General features: G+C 39.6%; 2 protein-coding genes across 2 annotated transcripts; both read right to left on the bottom strand.

Moving 5' to 3' along the window:
* Positions 1-430: 430 nt before the first annotated feature.
* On the bottom strand, positions 431-5797 carry LOC135461907 (uncharacterized). The gene is made up of 5 exons (XM_064739190.1): positions 5760-5797; positions 4672-4729; positions 3673-3709; positions 2979-3166; positions 431-925 (listed from the first exon to the last, which is right to left on the bottom strand). Exons 2-5 carry the CDS (start codon positions 4720-4722, stop codon positions 743-745), a joined length of 459 nt encoding a protein of 152 aa, XP_064595260.1. The 5' UTR covers positions 4723-4729; positions 5760-5797; the 3' UTR covers positions 431-742.
* A 4795-nt stretch (positions 5798-10592) lies between these two features.
* Positions 10593-16884, bottom strand: LOC135466313 (uncharacterized). The gene is made up of 4 exons (XM_064743738.1): positions 16822-16884; positions 16012-16048; positions 15275-15462; positions 10593-10969 (listed from the first exon to the last, which is right to left on the bottom strand). Exons 1-4 carry the CDS (start codon positions 16867-16869, stop codon positions 10787-10789), a joined length of 456 nt encoding a protein of 151 aa, XP_064599808.1. The 5' UTR covers positions 16870-16884; the 3' UTR covers positions 10593-10786.
* Positions 16885-18548: the final 1664 nt, after the last annotated feature.

Raw genomic sequence — 18548 nt, 5'->3', positions numbered from 1 at the left:
TCCTGAAATAACAATAGTTTTGACGTATAGCCTCTTCTGAATTGTACTTTTGGCTAGACTTACTGGTAGAAATGGTAGAACACGATCACAGGTTGCGAATACTTATTCTCTAGATTATTTACAACTCGTGTAAAATATTTTTCACGATGCCTTAACTTTTATACTCAATCGCTTAACACGAATGCTTGGGTTTTGTCAGGTCAAAGACCTTGTCAAGTAACTGGCAAATTCCCAGACGTATAGTCACAAACAATCCTATGGCAAATGAATTCGAACATGCATGAAACGTTCATTCTAACAGAAAGCTATCGCCATAGATGGGAAAACGCGATTTATTTACTCTCGCAATCGACAAGCGATATTGAGTCATCCAGCGTTTTTAATCACTCAACGATATTCAAGAAAAGAAGGAGGCAAAAACAGATTTATTTCATTGAGAGTATCCATATGTATTCTTTAATATCTCGATTACATTTGTTAGAGTAAAAACTTACAATTTGTTTGTACTGTTTTCAGAAACATATGAAAACCGACTTTTTATCAACATCTTAGGGACATGAAACTAGAGAATTTTCTATTTCCGTCGTTCGGCCAAAGTTTGGCTTTTTTCCATTTCTACTTCTCTTACATAAGAATAGTCTCTGGAAATCATCATGAGCAAATAATTCACACAACATAAGTTCGGTTTTGGCTTATTTTACTTTTTCATCGTGTACAAACGTAGCTAAATCGTTGGAGATGTCTAATCTGGGATTCTGATTGTCCCACTGACGTTCACTTGACCTCCAGAATGAGGAACGTAGGTCGTGAGATCGCCAGTGCACGTGTACGAACATCTGAACGTAAACCGTGGGTCCGTGGCCATGTAGATTAAATCAAATTCCTGCAGAATGATTTTTATTTCATAAATCGATTGGGTCAGATCCTGCAGAAAAAAAAAAGAAAGAAAAACAGGTGCTTTATTAGATTTCCAGTCCTCATGGTCTTTAAACGATAACTGTTATTGAACTGTAAAATATCTGTTGACATGCTGGCTCCCTCTCTGTTCCTATGTGGGAAGGTCTGCCGGCAACATGTGGATGGTCGTGGGTTTCTCTCGGGCACTTCCCAGTTTCTTCCTACCATAATGCTGGCCACCGTCGTATGAGTGAAATATTCTGGGGGACGACAGAAAACACTAATCAAATAAATAAATAAATCAAGTAAGTAATATAGCTATTAAAGGAAAAGACAATCTCATTAAGCAGACTGCTAAAAGTTATGTGAAAGAGTTTTTGTTACTTATAATAATTGAATCTTGCACTCTAAAGTCAGTTTTATGAACCATTCTGTTGGAAATAGAAAAGACTTCTTATGACGTCAGATGGTTATATGGTTCTGAAAGCACACAACGGAATTCCAACATATCAATACATCTCGTTCAAAATTCTAAAAAAAAAATAATTCATGAAAGTATCATTGCTTATAGTTGTCCATCTGTTGGACGATAACTTCATTTCTTAGCTTTCTTACACTTTAACGTACTGTTACTAAATAACATATGGATGTTCATGACTCGCTTCGGTTATTGGAGCGTACATATATTAGCAAAATTGCACAACGTAAAAACAAGTTTGCCTTAGTACACAGGTACTGCTCTACCACTGAATAAACCCTCAACGTAGACTGGTAGGAGATTTTCTGTTTCATACTTTCCTGGTGATAGAAAACTTCTGATCCGCAAACATTCATATTGTAGATGCCATATAAGTAGGTCATTAGAGTTGTTCTTAAGCACACGCCCTTGGTAAAGTTTGCATATTGTATATATAGAGTAAGGGTTTTCTCTCCGTTGACAGGTGCGGATCGTCTTACATAAGGCGGGGAAAATAGGTGGCGAGAGAGAAGTGTTCAGGGAGGGAGTCGATCAAGAAATTATTTCCGTTGGTTGGCTCTGATGTCAGATCACCATTTTCTTTATATTCACATTCTGTGGAAGTTTTTGTCAAACAGTATCCAGGTAAAGATTTACTTGTGGGTAATGAGAGTTGTATTCCAACAACTCTTATAAAGTTCTGTTTAGACTGGAAAAGATTTCTGATGGCGTCAGAGCCTATATGCATGCTTCATATAGACTGCCACAGAACTCAAATATTTATAAAATAATGTAATAATAAAATATTTCTTAAAAAAGAAAAACAAGACTAATGAAACTCATTTTTCTGTCTCATCGACGTTATTTTTTTCAGCTTTCTATCACTTTATTAAAGTATCGTTACAAAACACCTATATAAGATGGCATAACGAAGGATTACACGCCAGAAGGCGAACCAAGTGAAGAAGGCACGTTGAATTCTTTTATTGTGAATATGTATTCATGTGACACACGCATGGAACTGAGAGGAGTAAAACCAAACTGTTAGGTATTGTGAGCTCTCACATTCAACACACTCTCTCACACACAGCTGATCCCGAAACCATGTTGACTGAACACCATGACATTGTTCCATTCAGTTGTGTACCTGACAAAATGGTGGTCAACCCATGCCGATATATTTATATTTTGTACCTACATGAATCAGAAGCTGTGGATGATTGTGGGTTTCCTTCAGGTTCTGTCCGGTTTCCTCCCACCATACTGCTGGCTGCCGTCGTATAAGTCAAATATTCTTGAGTATGAAGTAAAACACCAATCAAATAAATAAATAAATACATGGATCAGCTATATGCAGATAAGTCACTATTCCAGGTGAAAGTTTGACAACTTTTTTGTTAGCCATACCTAAAGAGTAGAATCAGCGCGCTTATGTGGCCGATAAATAACGGTACTAGTATATGCCCACTGAAAATTCCCTCACGGCACTCCTTGGGATTTTCTCTTATAAACATATCTAGCGTCATGATCTCAACATAGTATATAGTCCTTCAAACGTTTACCTGCATGGCCCAGAGTTGGGATTAAACTTTGGAATCTTGTTCTGTCAAAGCACTATACTTACTGGTTGAGCTATGTTACAGTTTGTGCGGAGATCAGAAATGGTTAACACGCCATTGCTACAGGACTGCGCTACACATGTGGGTAAGTTTCTGAGACCAGACATCTTGACAACGCGATTGTTAGCAGGGTCCTTGTTTATGTAAACTACCCGAATGGGACCACCCATAGTCGTTCCACAGTCCACAACAACTGAAACAAATAAAGTTGAAATATTCGGTGAGGCATTAAGAGATACCTCCGCATTGCGTTCCATGTCATGCAGTTTATTTGGTTAGCTTTTTAGACAGGAATGTGGAGGAAACCGATTGAAACTGGAAGAAATGTAAAACTGATGAGCATGATATGCAACAAAGAGCCAGCTGTATAGATGGATGTGATTGATTGGGGTTTAAACTTAACTTACCAATATTTTGGCCATCCATGATCGATATAGATTCGAACATACGACCTTTAGTTCCATAGCCCTGTCTTACAGATCTCATAGCGTAATTACCGTACATACCGAGATTTAATTTCTACAGAATTAGTAACCTTTGCATGGTTAATTCTTCCAAAATGTTATACGAGCGCTTTGGTGAAACTACAGAAGCAACTTTTCATTTTTTTTTTCAACTTTGATTTTTTCATTTCCTTTTTTCTTTTTATTTTAAGGACGACTGACACGCACTTATCAGATCAAATCACGGCATACTTACAGTCGCTTTCAGAGGCTGTGATCACTGCATGCGCCTCCTAAACACACACAGTAAACAATAGAAGAATAAAAACCGCAAGCTGGGCGATCTTTTTGGTCACGTAGAAGCATGGCTTTTATATTATTTATTTTTTTATTTGATTGGTGTTTTACGCCGTACTCAAGAATATTTCACTTATACGACGGTGGCCAGCTTAATGGTGGGTGGAAACCGGGCACAGCCCGGGGGAAACCCACGACCATCCGCAGGTTGCTGACGGACCTTCCCACGTACGTGGCTTTAATAAGGTTTGGATTTTGGAAAAACTTTAACATTACCATTGCCATTACAACAATCAGCATAAGGTATATGTAATCAAACTATCATGAACATGGCGCATGGTTTAATGTTGTCAATAACACATATCTGAACACCGTCATAAACCGTAATACGTTTTCAAAAGGGTGCGAAAGAAGACACAAGGCAAAAGGTGACCTTGTGATTTTAGAAACTGTAGGTATGCATTGTGTCCCCATAAGAGGATAGCTTAGATTGTTAAACGCCAACTCTCTGCGATTGTCTCACACTTGACCATGAGGACGGGTGTTCGAATCCAGCTCTCGGTTTTTGGTAGCGGCTTTAAGTCAGGAGTTTTAACAGGTACCATTTGTGAGTATTCATGTGACTGAGTAGAGCGTCGTGTCCTGTATCCTCGTCATGATGTTATGCCATTCAGTATAATAAAAAGTATTCGTTTATTGGGAAGCGTGTTGATCCAATGTATCGGCGACATTGTGGTAACGGCAATTGCTAAGCCTACCATACATTAACAGCAATAAACATAATTAGCAAAGAGAAACTGATCCCAGAAAAGCCTGTATGTTGTCACAATATACGATGATGAACAACAAAATTGTCCATAACATGGAAAAGAAATTGGAATTGTATAAAAATTAAATAAATAAATACAATTAAATACATTAAATATTTCATAAAAAAAACAATAAAACTATCACTCACCCGGCGCAGGAGGGACACGATCAGACAGTAGATTACTGCGATCTTCATCATGCTTGACCTGTAAACTGAATTATATGAGGTGTTTTAAACAAAAACCACCAATAAACTACCTAATAGAGATTAGAGTCAAGTAGTTGTACCACATTAGTTGTAGGATACTTTCTATTTAAAGGTAAAATGTTATTATATTTTCAAAAAATCAGTTCAATAAATTGACTAAGTTTATTTTTTCATAAATCGTCCTTTGATAACTGTGGATTTAATGCCATGCACGCATAACGCTCTTGATATATTCCACTATATATAATCATTTGATCGGGCCTATAGAATTATGAATGTATGATTGGGGTTATACGTCATACTTAACAATTTTTCAATCACATGACGACAAGGAGTTATTAGGTATGTGTACATCTAGAGTGTCTTCCCGTGATAGAGTGAGTCAATGCCCCCAATGAAGTGTTGCCGTCAATGAAGTATCATGCCGGAGACACCAGACATGACACTCCACTCAGTTACATAATACCGAAACCGGGCCAACCAGCCCTGTTCCTTGCTCTACCCTCTCCCCATTTTAAAAGTCTTTGGTAGACCCGACCTGGGTTTGATCCCAGCTAGGTCTCCCGCCTTTGAGGCGGACGCTCTATCATTAGGCCACCGAAGCGGCCCCTTTGACACCCTGTTTTCATTTTATAACACCTTAATTTGTCACTCAAACAAGTGCGGTCAGTTCTACAGGTTCTGGAGACTGATGTGTTGGGGTTAAACCTTTAGCAAAGTTGCTGGCTAACTTTCCCGTGTGCGACAGGTATGCACATCATACTAGTGGCCTTTATTAAGCGTTAACGTTAGATTACGCCAACGTTAGATTACGCCAACGACCACATGAACCTCTTCCACCTCTCTTTCAAGGCCTCAGAGGCAGTGAGAGCGAGGAAAATCTACAAATTCCCTGCCAGAGGCCGGTGTTGAACCTGCACCCCGTGTGTCCTAACGATTGAAAGGCAAACACCTATTTTAACCAGTAGAGCAGCATATTTCAAAATAAGATTCATAAAAGGAAAACAGACAAAATATAATTAACTTACAGATGTCTCTTCAGGCTGACTATTCTCTCAGCATGACAATCTCACAACAGTGAGGCGTTGTCTCCTCTACCCCTTACAGTGAATCATGGCATGAGTTTTTCTCTCGCTGTAAAGCCTATCCTTTCATATGCTGGCAGACAGTGTCCAGTTTCAACCAGGGAGTTTTATAAAGCTTGTAATCCTCACGTTTTCATTCTTTTCGACTGAAATACTTTACGGTCACGCCACACAAAAAGTATAACCCATGCATGCACGTGAACCCCTAGATCTGAGATCTGTTTCATTCTCCTTAGCTTATCTTTCATACATACAGATCTGTGCTCATTTAATAACCCGTAAATCAGCCTTTTCCAATGTGCTGTCTTCAATATATAAAAGCTCTACGCTACAAAAACACGTTTCTTTTAATCTTAAAGTAATTCTAACTTCATACCACCTTGTTATTCCTGAAAAATAAAGATCAAACTTCGCTAACATCCGTTTCCAGTTCAAGTCAGCTTCTCTGGTCATCACCCGAAAAAAGATGAACTCGTGGAACGTTTGGAACGTTTGCATTGACACCAAAGAAGTGTACAACATGTTTATGGAGAGGGGGAGGGGGTCCTTTAATTTGTGTTTTAATAACTAATAGAATAAACTATAATCAACGTAGTGTAAAAAGGCGATGATTTTATTGTCTTGCATAATGATTTAATTTTTTACTGATTGATTAATCTGACTGGAGTTTTAAGCCACACTCAAGAATATTTCACTTATACTATAGCGGCCAGTATTATGGTCGGAGGAAACCGGGCAGAGCTTGGGGGAAACTCACGACCCGCACAATGAGGTAATATCAATTCAGAATTAATTAATTAATTCACGGAACTAGTGAATCCCATCTAACGACGTCAATTTCTCTAGCCAATCAGATTACTTTATTCTACTCGCCATGTATTGCTATTGTTTCATCCTACAAAACAAAACAATAGGCAGATTTTAGTGCATTAAAAACTGTTTTTATCAAGAAGATCGTATGTATGCAGGTATACGTATACTGTTTATATAATTACCTATTTATTCCATTGGTGTTGTGGCCGTAGTTTGTTTAACATGATAATATTTGGCACAGCTAGTGAAATATTGTCTCATGTGATTTATGCGTATTTACTTTCACTATTTTAATACAAGACCTTACTCATGTAGATGGTATTAATTACTTAATCACGTCGGCTAAAATGAAAACCGACGAGTATTCCATCTCAGTAAAAAATGTATATGTGTTATCATTCCAACATTTGGAAAGCGTGGAAAAATATACAATACTTTTATCTCAGTGGGGAAACCAGACACCCTTGTAATTACCTGTTACATTTTTCTGATGGTAAAACCAGCGGGAGCCAAATTTAATTTATTTCTACAAATTAGTCCAACATGGTGCCATTCACCGGTTTTCAACCCACATTTTCTTCTTTCCGGATGTACACTGTACAATGCATGGTGTATTATTCCAATAGACAATGCTTGATATAAGAAGTAAGATTTTAATCCTTTTGCAGTCAATAAAATATCAAAAGAGACATGCTAGACTAAGCAAAAGGACGGGGCTGGACAAGTAATCTTTCAAATTGTATTATAGTTTGTGCCTTTTTCGGGTATAGAAAGCCAGTTGTTCTGTGGAGAAGGGCATATATAGGTAATTGACTAGCTTATATACCGTGTGGTTATCAGCATGGCATAGAAATCTCTTCAAACATGGACTTAGAATTTTGGTACTGGCTCTTGCAGGAATGCCACTGGATAAATAAGAGAAAAACATAGTTATTTCGGACAGAATGTCATCTGAAAACAACAAAGGCTCAAAATGGGAGATCAGTTCTCATCAGCAAGTTAAATCTCTATGTACAAGCAAAGAAAGTTAAACTGCGTATTTCCATTTGTAGTCGGTCATACACGGTGCAGGCTACAGTTTTGCCTGCAAGTGAGTGATGGGAAAAAATCACAGACTGAACGTATCACGTTCCCAAAGTTACAAAAATTGGACTTCTGTCATTCTTATCATCATTCAAAATGTAACTTTGATGCAATAACTCTATGCAACAGCTCAGATTTGGCCTCTCGCTATGTGTTATGGTCTTCAAAAGACATTGTACTCCATATTCCGTAAAATATGCTGAAAATCAATGACTTATGACAAAAGATTAAACCTTTTTCGACTATGACACTTTATAAAAAAAAAAAATATAAAGGACATAGGGCGACCCACTAAAAATAGCACAGCCTCTGCAACAACAACGGAAATGTTTTTGTCGGCCATGTACATGCAGTTCCAACGATAAGCCTCAAAAGCCGCATTTCTGTCATCTCCACATATATGAGTTTGAAGACTAGCACTATACTGTCATACCTCACACATACCGATTCACACATACGATTTCGCTTTCTCGCTGTAAAGCCTAACCTTTCATATGCTGGAAGACAGTGTCCAGTTTCTATTAACTATTAACTATTGCGAACAAATGTGGTCCACCTGTGTGGTCAAACCTCAGTAATTCCCATCGCATTAGTGAACAATTCTTGAGTATTCTTAAGTAACAATAAAATAAGTAAATATGTAAATCAGTTTTATAAAATTTTAGACTTTATTCTAACCTATTTCTAACCTAACAAAACTGGAGGGGAGTGGTTAGTGGGGGCACCTGCTTCATTTCCCAGATGTGGTTCATGCATAGACTATAAGGTCGTTTTTCAATAAATGTATTCCCGATACTTTGTTTTTGTGTTCCTTTTGTGTGTGTGTGTCAGTTGCCTCCAACTTTCCTCCGTTTCCAACGTATAATTAATACAACAACCACTTTGTGTAAGATTGTGCTGATGTGTAAGATTAAAACATTTATTACTATTTGATGCATACGCTGGTATTTCAGCGCGGGTCGTGGTCGAGATTTTTACATAAAAAGACTATACAGCATAAAGAGTAGCATCGGCGACGACAATGTGATATTTGGCAAAGGGTCAATCACGTAACCTGTAAAACACGGCCTCTTGTCATTTCGGTCAATCCAGGTTTTATTTTTAAATGTTCATGTAAATGCTTAAATAGTGGCTAATAAAACGGCCAAAAGCACCACTGATTAAGCAAAATTAGGTAAAAATATGCAACGATGTTACTTAATTGGAGTATATTAGACGTCACACATCCAGAATTAACTAAGACGCTTGTCGTTCATTCTCTCGGATACACCAGGTGTCGACGTTGTCGACGACGCTTCGGTGAGTGGCTGACATGTGATTCTTTTCTTCAACCAATGCAATATGCGGGCGTATCTGTATATCCTTTTATGAGTAACCTGTGGTTAGGTGCGACCGCAGAAAATGGCAAGGGGGAAGTTCCGAGTTAAAGTGGCATAAGCTAGTTGATGACCTCGCATTAAGCTAGATTTTAATTTTGTAAACTTGTTTGGAAAGCCCATGGCACTCGTTATGTATTTGTTTCATCCATTCGGAGGTAATTTTAAAATCATGGCCCTAATTAAAAACAATATACAACTTCGGCAAACTCTTAGGCTGAAATCATCGACTTCATTTACGATTTCACGACATTTCTGCAACCCTTAAAGGCTGATATCATGTTTTATTGCATTCCGTTACCCGGAGAATATGTGTCACTGTTGTGACATGCCGGTAACCTATATGCTGCATGCTGTTATAGGTGGGGTCCAACTTCTCGTAGTTCCACGCCTCAAAAACTAATCTCGCGCTACGTCATTGTCGCTGTCGTGTAACAAGAGAGTTATTTGGAATTCAGTGTTATTCTGGCTAAAACTTTCAAGGCAACTCAGTAAAGGCATGGCCTAACGTTTATTGCACAGACTGCGAAGACCGGTACATCACGCTCGCATAGCATCTATGTAGACGTGCCCAGATAGGGTTAACCCAAACTTACTTGGTTAGTGTTTTACTTTTGTAATGGAGGCTTGGTTTAAACCGGAAACCTTAATATGGGGGAAAACTCGTTCAAAATAAGCAGTGATGCTTGTTAAGTAATCAAATCTAGGCGTGGAAAGTTTCTTATCGTATAGCAGGCGATAACCAATATGGATGGTCCACGTCAGTAATCGCTAAGTCAAATCACAAACCACCAGGGAACGAAGAAAGTATGTAAGGTATGGAATTAGGACGGAATCATGCAAAAGAGAAGCAGTCAACAGCTTTCAGCGATGTTGGAAAGGCATCATTTCCTGACATAAAAAGGTGCAAATAATGGGAAACAAATGTGAAGTGGCTTTGAGAACGCGACATCATTGGAGATCGACAAGTCAGTTCAGCAGGTTAAACCACTCTGCTCAGCGTACAAACATAAAGTAAAAACGTTCTCGTGGAAACTATAGACAGAGAGAAAGCAATACAAAATGGCCGAAGCCGCCAAATAACAGAAAGTATCTGACTTAACAATCATACTGGGTCCTTCCATAACTGGAATCTGACACTGAATCCCAAGTAAGACTTTCCATATAGCAAAACGCTGTGCTTGCTTTTGGGGCTTTGGAGATCTTCGTTGAGGAACACTTTTCTTCTAATAATGTGCATATCTGTACGTTACACGTCAAAAAGCTCCAGTTTCCTCCACCCATAATTATGACTGTTATCGTAATGAAAAATTCCCGAGTTTGACGTTAACCAATAATTATATTTTCAAATAAATGAATAAAAACGAAAATAGATCATTGCACAACTTTATTGATTCAGGGAATTCAGTAATACCATTAATTTTGTTACCCATGAAAATTATATATACTGTCTTTGTGCTCTTCTCAAACACAAAATCCTGAGACTTTTTCATCTATACCGTATATTATATAATTTGCCTTTTTTGTCTGCATTAGTCCAGAAACATCTTCAATATATTGTTATGATTATGTGTGAACAACAGTCAAGCTGGTGAGATTCCAAACAGCAATCCCTTTATATTCACGTCGTGAGTATTCCATAAACATTCACAAGGCCAATGGAACTAGGGAAATGAGTCGTGAGCAACCGAAGTCTCCTTAACCTGTAACTTTGATTGTTCCATCAAGACTCACGAGGCCTGAGGAACCAGGGACATGTGTCGTGAGAGTGCCGGTACAAGCGTACGAACATCGGAACACAAAACGAGGGTCAGTGACAAGGTAGAGCCCGTCATATTCCTGGAGAATAATTTCTATTTCGTATATGGGATGTGTTGGATCCTGCGCATGAGAGAAGAAAAAACAATCATTAGACGATGAACACAGGCGAATAAGAGTAAAAAAGATCTAGTGTCAGCAGATGAACAGAAGGGAACAAGTGTACCTGTAGAAGACGAACAGAAGGGGAAAAGGTTGCCAGTAGAAGATGGACAGAAGGGAACAAGTGTACCTGTAGAAGAAGAAGAGAAGGGAACAAGTATACCAGTAGAAGATGAACAACAGGGAACAAGTATACCAGTAGAAGATGGACAGAAGGGAACAAGTGTGTCAGTAGAAGATGGACAGAAGGGAACAAGTGTGTCAGTAGAAGATGAACAACAGGGAACAAGTGTACCGGAAGAAGATGAACAGAAGGGAATAAGTGGGCCAGGCGAAGACAGTTGAGTACAAATGTATCGGTAGAAGCTGAACAAAAGGGAATAAGTATGTCAGTAGTGAACAGAAGGGAACAAGTGCACCAGTAGAAGATGAACAAAAGGGAACAAGTGTGTCAGTAGTGAACAGAAAGGAACAGGTTTGCGAATAGAAGACAGATGAGAACAAGTGTGTCAGTAGAAGATGAACGGAAGGGAACAAGTGTACCAGAAGAAGATGAACAGAAGGGAACAAGTGTGTCAGTAGTGAATAGAAAGGAACAGGTTTGTGATGAAAGCAAGTGAAAGCAAGTGTGTGAGTAGAAAATGAATAGAAATGGAACGAGTGTATCAGTAGATAAACAGATGGGAACAAGTGTATCAGTAGAAGATAAGCAGAAGGGAACAAGTGTGTCAGCAGAAGATAAACAGAAGGGAGCAAGTGTGTCAGAAAAGATGAACAGAAAAGAACAAGTGTACCAGTAGAAGACGAACAGAAAAGAACAAGTGTGAGTAAGAGAGAAAGAGATGAGAACATGTGTGTCAGAAGAAAACCAAAACATCAGGTGTCAGGAATGTCTGTCAGTTCAAAAGGATGAGATCAAGTCAAAGATTCATTAAAAGATGAAAAGAAGAAGAGGCGAAAATGCATCAGTAGCAGAGTAGTAGTAGAGGAGAACAAGGGCATCCACAGAAAAGTAAAGGGCAAATACATCAGTATTAGAAAAGAACGACACCAACAGAACAAGGGAAGGCCAAGAACATCAGCATTAGAAGAGAACAAGGGCATCGAAAGAAAAGTAAAGGGCAAATACATCAATATTAGAAAAGAACGACACCAACAGAACAAGGGAAGGCCAAGAACATCAGCATTAGAAGAAAACAAGGGCATCGACAGAAAAGTAAAGGGCAAATACATCAGTATTAGAAAAGAACGACACCAACAGAACAAGGGAAGGCCAAGAACATCAGCATTAGAAGAGAACAAGGGCATCGACAGAAAAGTAAAGGGCAAATACATCAATATTAGAAAAGAACGACACCAACAGAACAAGGGAAGACCAAGAACATCAGCATTAGAAGAGAACAAGGGCATCGACAGAAAAGTAAAGGGCAAATACATCAGTATTAGAAAAGAACGACAAAAACAGAACAAGGGAAGGCCAAGAGCATCAGCATTAGAAGAGAACAAGGGCATCAGCAGAAAAGTAAAGGGCAAATACATCAATATTAGAAAAGAACGACACCAACAGAACAAGGGAAGGCCAAGAACATCAGCATTAGAAGAGAACAAGGGCATCGACAGAAAAGTAAAGGGCAAATACATCACTATTAGAAAAGAACGATACCAACAGAACAAGGGAAGGCCAAGAGCATCAGCATTAGAAGAGAACAAGGGCATCGAAAGAAGACGGGAAGGACAAATACATCGGTATTAGAAAAGAACGATACCAACAGAACAAGGGAAGGCCAAGAACATCAGCATTAGAAGAGAACAAGGGCATCCACAGAAAAGTAAAGGGCAAATACATCAGTATTAGAAAAGAACGACACCAACAGAACAAGGGAAGGCCAAGAGCATCACCATTAGAAGAGAACAAGGGCATCGAAAGAAGACGGGAAGGACAAATACATCAGTAGTAGAAAAGAACGACACCAACAGAACAAGGGAAGGCCAAGAACATCAGCATTAGAAGAGAACAAGGGCATCGACAGAAAAGTAAAGGGCAAATACATCAGTAGTAGAAAAGAACGACACCAACAGAACAAGGGAAGGCCAAGAACATCAGCATTAGAAGAGAACAAGGGCATCGACAGAAAAGTAAAGGGCAAATACATCAGTAGTAGAAAAGAACGACACCAACAGAACAAGGGAAGGCCAAGAACATCAGCATTAGAAGAGAACAAGGGCATCGAAAGAAGACGGGGAGGACAAATACATCAGTAGCAGAAGATAACAAGGACACCGACAGAACAAAAACAGGGCAAGTACATCAGCATTAGAAGAGAACAAGAACATCGACAGAACAAGGAAAGGACAGGTACATCAGTAGAAAAAGGAAGGGCAAGTACGTCGGTAGTAGAAGAGAACAAGGACACCGTCAGAACAAGGAAAGGACAGGTACATCAGTAGAAAAAGGAAGGGCAAGTACATCTGTAGTAGAAGAGAACAAGGACACCGTCAGAACATGGGGAGGGCGAGAACATCAGTAGTGGAAGGGAAGGGCAAGTACATTGGTAGAAGAAGAGAACAAGGACACCGTCAGAACAAGGGAAGGGCAAGTACATCAGTACAAGAAGGGAAGGGCAAGTATATCGGTAGAAGAAGGGGAGGGCATCGGTAGTAGAAGAGAACCACAACATCCATAGAACAAGGGAAGGGCAAGAACATCGGTAGAAGAAGAGAACAAGGGCATCGCTCTTCCCTTGTTCTGTCAAGTACATCAGTTGTAGAAGGTAACAATGACACCCACAGAAAAAGGGAAGGGCAAGTACGTCAGTAGTAGAAGAGAACAAGAACATCAACAAAAGTAGGGAAAGGCAATTACATCAGTAGTAGAAGAGAACAAGAGCATCTACAGAACAATGGAAGGGTAAGTACATCAGTAGTAGAAGAGAACCAGGGCATTGAAAGAATAATTGAAAGGCAAGTGCATCAGTAGTAGAAGAGAACCAGGGCATTGACAGAACAATGGAAGGTAAGTATATCAGTAGTAGAAGAGAACCAGGGCATTGACAGACTAATTGAAAGGCAGGTGCATCAGTAGTAGAAGAGAACCAGGGCATTGACAGAACAATGGAAGGTAAGTATATCAGTAGTAGAAGAGAACCAGGGCATTGACAGACTAATTGAAAGGCAAGTGCATCAGTAGTAGAAGAGAACCAGGGCATTGACAGAACAATGGAAGGCAAGTACATCAGTAGTAGAAGAGAACCAGGGCATAGAAAGAATAATTGAAAGGCAAGTGCATCAATAGTAGAAGAGAACCAGGCCATTGACAGAACAATGGAAGGTAAGTATATCAGTAGTAGAAGAGAACCAGGGCATTGACAGAATAATTGAAAGGCAAGTGCATCAGTAGTAGAAGAGAACCAGGGCATTGAAAGAATAATTGAAAGGCAAGTGCATCAGTAGTAGAAGAGAACCAGGGCATTGACAGAATAATTGAAAGTCAAGTGCATCAGTAGTAGAAGAGAACCAGGGCATTGAAAGAATAATTGAAAGGCAAGTACATGAGTAGTAGAAAAGAACAAAGACATCAACAGAAGAAGAGGGCAAGTCCATCAGTAGCAGAAAAGAACAACGACATCCACAGAAGAAGAGGACAAGTGCATCAGTAGTAGAAAAGAACAACGAAATCAACAGAAGAAGAAGACATGTGCAACAGTAGTAGCAGATTAACAGTAGCAGAAGTCTGTTAGCAGTAGAAGAGAAGAGGGACATCAACAAAAGATCGGAAGGGCAAGTGCATCAACAGAATAAAGTACATCATCAGTAAAAGAAAAAGAAGATTAGCGCAAGAGGACAACACGTGCGCACAAGCAAAAGAGGTGGAAGCGGACGAAGAATAAGTGCACTGATCAGTAGAAGAAGAAGTAAAGGATAAGGGTATCAGTAGACGAAGAAAACAAGGGATTATTTAAAAAAAAAACCAGCGCATCTGTAGAGAAAGATTGCGCAAGTATACAAAGAAGAAGAGAAATGCAGGGAATCGGTTAAAGGTCAAGAGCATCATCAGAAGAAGAGGAGGACAAGTGCATTAGTTCTTTTCTGCATCTTAGTGTTAGTGGCAGCAGGTAATACTAACTCCCTAATGACAATAAACGGACACATGACCTTCTACATTCCCTTAAATTATTCGTCGATAGGAAAAGCGTCCAAATTATTGGTTACACGAGTCCTTCTTATTCCCAGCGTAACCCCCATCCTCGCATGGAACCATGGACTTACGAGTTGGGCAATAGTACAGTTGGTACGGACGTCAAGTATTGTGAATATCCCATTACTACAAGACTGTGCAACACACGTGGCTAAATTGTTGAGACCAGACATCTTGACAACATGGTTGTTGGCAGGGTCCTTGTTTATGTAAACTATGCGAATGGGTCCACCCATAGTCGTTCCGCAGTCCACAACAACTGAAAGAAATAAAGTTGAAATATAGGTTGAAACACTGATTATGGCACATCTGCGGTTGAGTTTATTTCTGAAGCAAAAGCAAGAACTAAAAAGGAAGACAGAGAGAAAGAAAGAAAAATAAGTAGAGGTATTTGTAGATTTTCCGCGCTCTCATTCTTTTAGGGCGGCTTTTTGTGATAATAAGCGAAAGGCGACGCTAGTGTGGCGGAATGCGGCAATCATATAAGTGAAAACATGTTTGAGCAACAATCAAATAAATCAAATCAGCTGCTATTTGTACCATAAAGCCAGGGGGTGGGATTAGAACAAGGCATGGTCTTGGTTACTTCGTATGGAGAGTGAATTCATATACCCACATATATTTATTTGATCAGCGCTTAACACCATACTGGAGGACACCGCAGTAACCTGGGTAAAACCATCGACCTGCGCTAGGTGTTTGGCGCGACCGGCAAGTAGTGTAAATATAGGTATTCCTTTACAAACACACAAACGTGCCCCCAATCCAATCATACTAGTTTAGTAAGGACAACAGATGACATACTTACAGTCACTCTCAGAGGCACTGATGAGTGCAAACGCCTCCTGAAACAGTACAGTATAGACATATTTCACCGAAGTGTTCGATCGTTTCAGTAGTGAAATGATGGCCTTCTGGAGAACTGTGGTATCTTAAAAAGACGAATGTTAGCACTAGTGGTTGCTTTAGGTACAATCATGTCTATTATTAGTACCTCGATTGCCGGTACTCCAACATATGACACTACGTGATTTGGAAGTATTCAAAGCACTTTTTAGTCATTTTTGATTCACGCAAATGGTTGACATAAATATTGAGTGGGTTAGTGAGTGCTTGGGGTTTAACGTTGTACTTAACAATTGACGACGAAGGAATCCTCAGAGTGCATGTAATGTACCTCCTTGATGCAGAACGGATTTCCACCGCTCTTTCATCTAGTGCTGCTTCACTGAGACGCCTTACCGAAGGCAAGTAAGGCGCCACGCCCCACTATACTGATAAGGGTCAATCAGTCGTTGCACTATCCCTTTCATGCTGAGGGCCAAGCCAGGAAGTTACAATTTCTTCTTTTAAAGTCTTAGGTGTGACTCGACCCATGTTTGACCCAGGATGTACCGCTCCCGAAGCGGACGCTACCAACTGTGCTATTAGGGCCGGTGAAATACATATTTAAACATGGAATTATGTATCGGCCTTTTGTTTGAGTTGAAATAGTTTTTTTCTGTGTGAAGGTTATAAGTGGACGCACAAAGATGAATGCATGACTGCTATGTCAAAAAGTCGATGAAAAGCATTAAGCCATTCGGCAATTACTGCAATTTCGCTGTGGATCACTCACCTGGCGTACGAGGGCCGCTATCAGACAGGTAACTAGTGCAGACTTCATCCTTTTGGTATACACCGTCACCTATAAACGATAAAGTGCTGTGTATGCTGATGAACACAGACTAACCATACCTATAGGTTACCTGTACCTAGTACAGATCATTGAAACACGTGTACTTCTTTTGCTCGTATTTCTTTATTTAAAGTGTACAAAATATACCTTATGTTTGTATGAATACCTGTAAAATTTACATTTCCTGAAAGAACATTCACAGCATGCTTGGATGGTCATTTACAGTGGTTTTCTAGCGATATTTGCTCATACCTTGTTCACCAGCCATTATTTATCAGCAGAATGTAAATAGCGAAAAACTTACGTTGTCGGAGGCAGAATCTTCTTCAAGGATGGCAAACTCTCTCTGAATGAATAAGGCGCTGTAAATTCCCCAGAGCTTTTTATATCCATTTTATCTTGCTATGGATCAGTGCTGCTTTTGGCTAAATTTGATCTCAGCTTACTACAATGTGTCCTTTGGTATCATGTATTTAACTGTCAAAAATTCAATTATACTGCATTGTAAACCCCTGGGCTCATTTTCTTCGGTTCATTTATTACATCGTCAACTGCTTCCTGAAATTATCAAAAGGTATACCACTCGAGCATAACATTTGGATATCTCGTGCAATCACGTGACGATTCTTTTTTCCTTGGTCCACTCAGGTCTCTTGTCCCTTGCTGTACATTAAATTCTATAATGTATTCATTTTTTCATTTGATTTTGAGGTCACGTCTAGCAAAACTTCTTCACTGTATTTTTTAAGTATGCGACGGTTATCCGCTTTCTTTGCGTTGAAAGCCAGATAAACCTTTGATAAACCACCACACCCAAGTACTTGACAACCTCAAACCCTACCCCAAGGCCGCCATAAGCCAACTATTATGTCCCGAGCTGTTCAACTTTCGCAGTAATCGAATTTAAACTCAGAATTCAGGTGAAAGTTGTTGAGGACAAGCGCAGTGCCCGTTGACAGTAATTCATATCAGTCACATGCCTCTATTTTACACAGTATTCATGCCACAGCTACATGTAAGGAAAGTGCATGTATGCGCTTAAAAGCAGATTTGGGACATCATCATTGCCTAATTTTATTACCGAATATACGCAATATTCTCGACATCGCACTTTCTTTGGGTCATCATCAATACACCGGCCATATGTGAATTAAGACTATTGGGTGAACAATTATGGAGAAAATAATACCTGTGCGCGCGAGCCCACCCACCCACCCACCCACACACACACACACACACACACACACACACACACACACACACACACATACATGTACACATACAGTCCTTCTCTTGGATGTTTCTCTTGCTTAGTATTGCTTATTGAACTGAGCACACACTTCATCCGCATGTATGTTGAGACAGATTTGCTGGATGTTTGGGCTGCACGAACTCTATGCCTCGAAACAGACATTTATATACCAGCCGTCAACCAAAATGGACGTTCCGGGCTAATAATCGCAAGGCCAATACTGACAATACTGACACATGAATGCCTATACAGCCCCTTATCCCGAGACTCAGAATTTATACAGCCATTACACAGATCACCAGAGAACCCGAACGTATCCATATGAAAGCCTTCGCCAGCTGAACAATGGGAGCTTATTTACACAACGTTACTGGTCGTGGAAAATTTCCTTTTTCAGAAATGAAGGATGAACTTT

This window comes from Liolophura sinensis, chromosome 1 (assembly GCF_032854445.1).
Source record: "Liolophura sinensis isolate JHLJ2023 chromosome 1, CUHK_Ljap_v2, whole genome shotgun sequence".
NCBI lineage: Eukaryota > Metazoa > Mollusca > Polyplacophora > Chitonida > Chitonidae > Liolophura > Liolophura sinensis.
The sequence above is the reverse complement of the archived record's forward strand: the minus strand, read 5'-3'. Positions and strand labels throughout refer to the sequence as shown.